At 37.0% G+C, this 2,146-nt stretch overlaps 1 protein-coding gene across 1 annotated transcript; it reads right to left on the bottom strand.

Moving 5' to 3' along the window:
* Window positions 1-650: 650 nt before the first annotated feature.
* Window positions 651-1,262, bottom strand: LOC138876889 (3'-5' exonuclease-like). The gene has a single exon (XM_070155994.1). The coding sequence runs from the start codon at window positions 1,260-1,262 to the stop codon at window positions 651-653; it is 612 nt and encodes a 203-aa protein (XP_070012095.1).
* Window positions 1,263-2,146: the final 884 nt, after the last annotated feature.

The following is a 2,146-nucleotide window of genomic DNA, read 5'->3' as shown; positions in this document are numbered from 1 at the left end:
TCAAATTAAATCCAACAAAATTACAACAAAAATACATGATTCAAACTAAATCAAAAAATGAAAAACCAAAACATAAACTCTCATTAAATCACTAGATTAAAAACGAACTTCAAACAAAAAATGAACATGAATTAAATCTATATTAAACAACAAACATGGATGATTCAAGCGATTATACTGACATATTTCTATATTACAACTAAATTCTTTTAAACGAATAAAAACAAACCGAAGAAGAAAATAATTATTGAATTTCAACTTGAATCTAACACTATTAAAATTAAACTAACAATTTCTTTTAATAAATAAAAACACATGAACAAACTGAAAAAACTAATTAATTAAATTTCAATTTGCATCTAATAAAATTAAAATTAAACTAACAATTTCTTCCTAAAAAAACAAGAAAAATGAGACAAACTGAAAAATAAAAAACGATAAACATGAAATTAATATCAAACATATCTGATTTCAGATCTAAGAATATCAAAATAAAATACGGACAGAAATGAAACTTAAATCAACTAACCGGAAATGAACAACGACGAGCTCGAACGAAAACAAATCTGCCTGGAAACAATTATCGCACCAAAATAACTCGACATCGAAGACGACCCGAATAAGAAGCAACTGAAGGTCACAGTCGCGTGCTACAGACTGGACGGAGCAGCAGCAATATTCAAATGCTTTGCAATCTCAAAAGAAACAAAAGCATCAACACAAGCATATTTAATTTGATCCAAACTCAACCACTCACTGTCCCACCTACCCATAGTAATATGTCTAGGCTTCTCAATCTCTCTTCCAAGAACAACATTGCATAGCTCCTTCAACCCAGCAGTTTTCAAATTACTCATCTCATATGCATCAGCTGCCAAAACTCTCAAATCCGCCATATTTCTCACGGTAAGCTCGTGATCTTCAACCAACTTCTCCACATCGTTCTCAACTCCAACCCCAACAAACGTGTAGTCTCCGTTGGACCATAAACTAACGAGGGAATCTGGAATTGAACTGCAGTAGAGGAGTTGGAATATGAGGCAACGGCGATCGACGAGAACTGAAGCAGCAGCAACAAAGCAGCCATGGCCGCGCGAAACTGGAGAAGAAGAAACATCAGGCAGCAGCAGTGACGGAGCAGCAGTAGCGGAGCAGCTGCTCGACGAGCTCGACGCAACCATGGCAGCGAGGATGAAGAACGTAGCAGCCGCAGTGTCGGAGAAGAAGAAGGAGACGCGCAGCAGGGAGCTTGACGCAGCCATGGCAGCAAGGATGAAGAACGTAGCAGCAGCATAGCCGAAGGAGCTAGCGAGGCGGTGAACATGGAGCTCGAGCTTGATGATGAAGCGAAGAAGATGAAGCAGCGGCAGCAGGTGGCTGCTCCAGGTGGTTGTTTGGTCGCGAGGTGATGGAGGTTTGACGTGGGGGAAAGGGCTGGAGGGGGTGGTAGTTGGGCGAGGGGAAGGGCAGCCATGGGAGAGGATTTGGAGGTTTGAAGAAGAAGAAGGTAAGAGAGGGGGCGGATGGGAGTTTTCAACAGTGAACATTTTTTAGGGTTTTGTTTTTTAAATGAAAGATAGGGAAATAGGGGTGTTGGGTCTTTGGGGTTATGGACTGGGTCGACCCAGTTTGGAATGGACCGGGTCGTAAAGGAAGGTTGGGTATATTTGGGCATGTGGTTCAAAATTGAAGAAGAGGCCTAATTCCGATTTTCTTTTATATTCTTGCTCTCTTTTCTTGTACTTCCTAATTAATTAAAACTAAAATTATAAATTAACTTATAAACTAAATTAACTTATAAAAAATACTAATTAATTCCAAATAACTATTATCGCACATTTAAATAGTAATTAACGATAAAATCGCACAATTTAGACGTTAAATGCTAAAAATGCAACGCACATTATTTTTTTCTAATTTTCTCATTTTTGTAAAACAAACTTAAATAAATACTAAATGAAAATGCGACATATTTTATATTTTTATTAATTTAAACAAATAAACAGGCACAGACAAAAATACAAATAATTATACAAAATACCACAAAAATACAAACATTGTACACAAAGGAAAATTGTTTTATTGTGAATTTTTGGGAGTGATTCTCATATAGGGCGAAAATCACATGCTCACACATTGTTCAATC

Source organism: Nicotiana sylvestris, chromosome 1 (genome assembly GCF_000393655.2).
Source record: "Nicotiana sylvestris chromosome 1, ASM39365v2, whole genome shotgun sequence".
NCBI classification, from domain to species: domain Eukaryota; kingdom Viridiplantae; phylum Streptophyta; class Magnoliopsida; order Solanales; family Solanaceae; genus Nicotiana; species Nicotiana sylvestris.
Note: the sequence above shows the minus strand (reverse complement) of the source record. Positions and strands in the feature narration are given on the sequence as shown.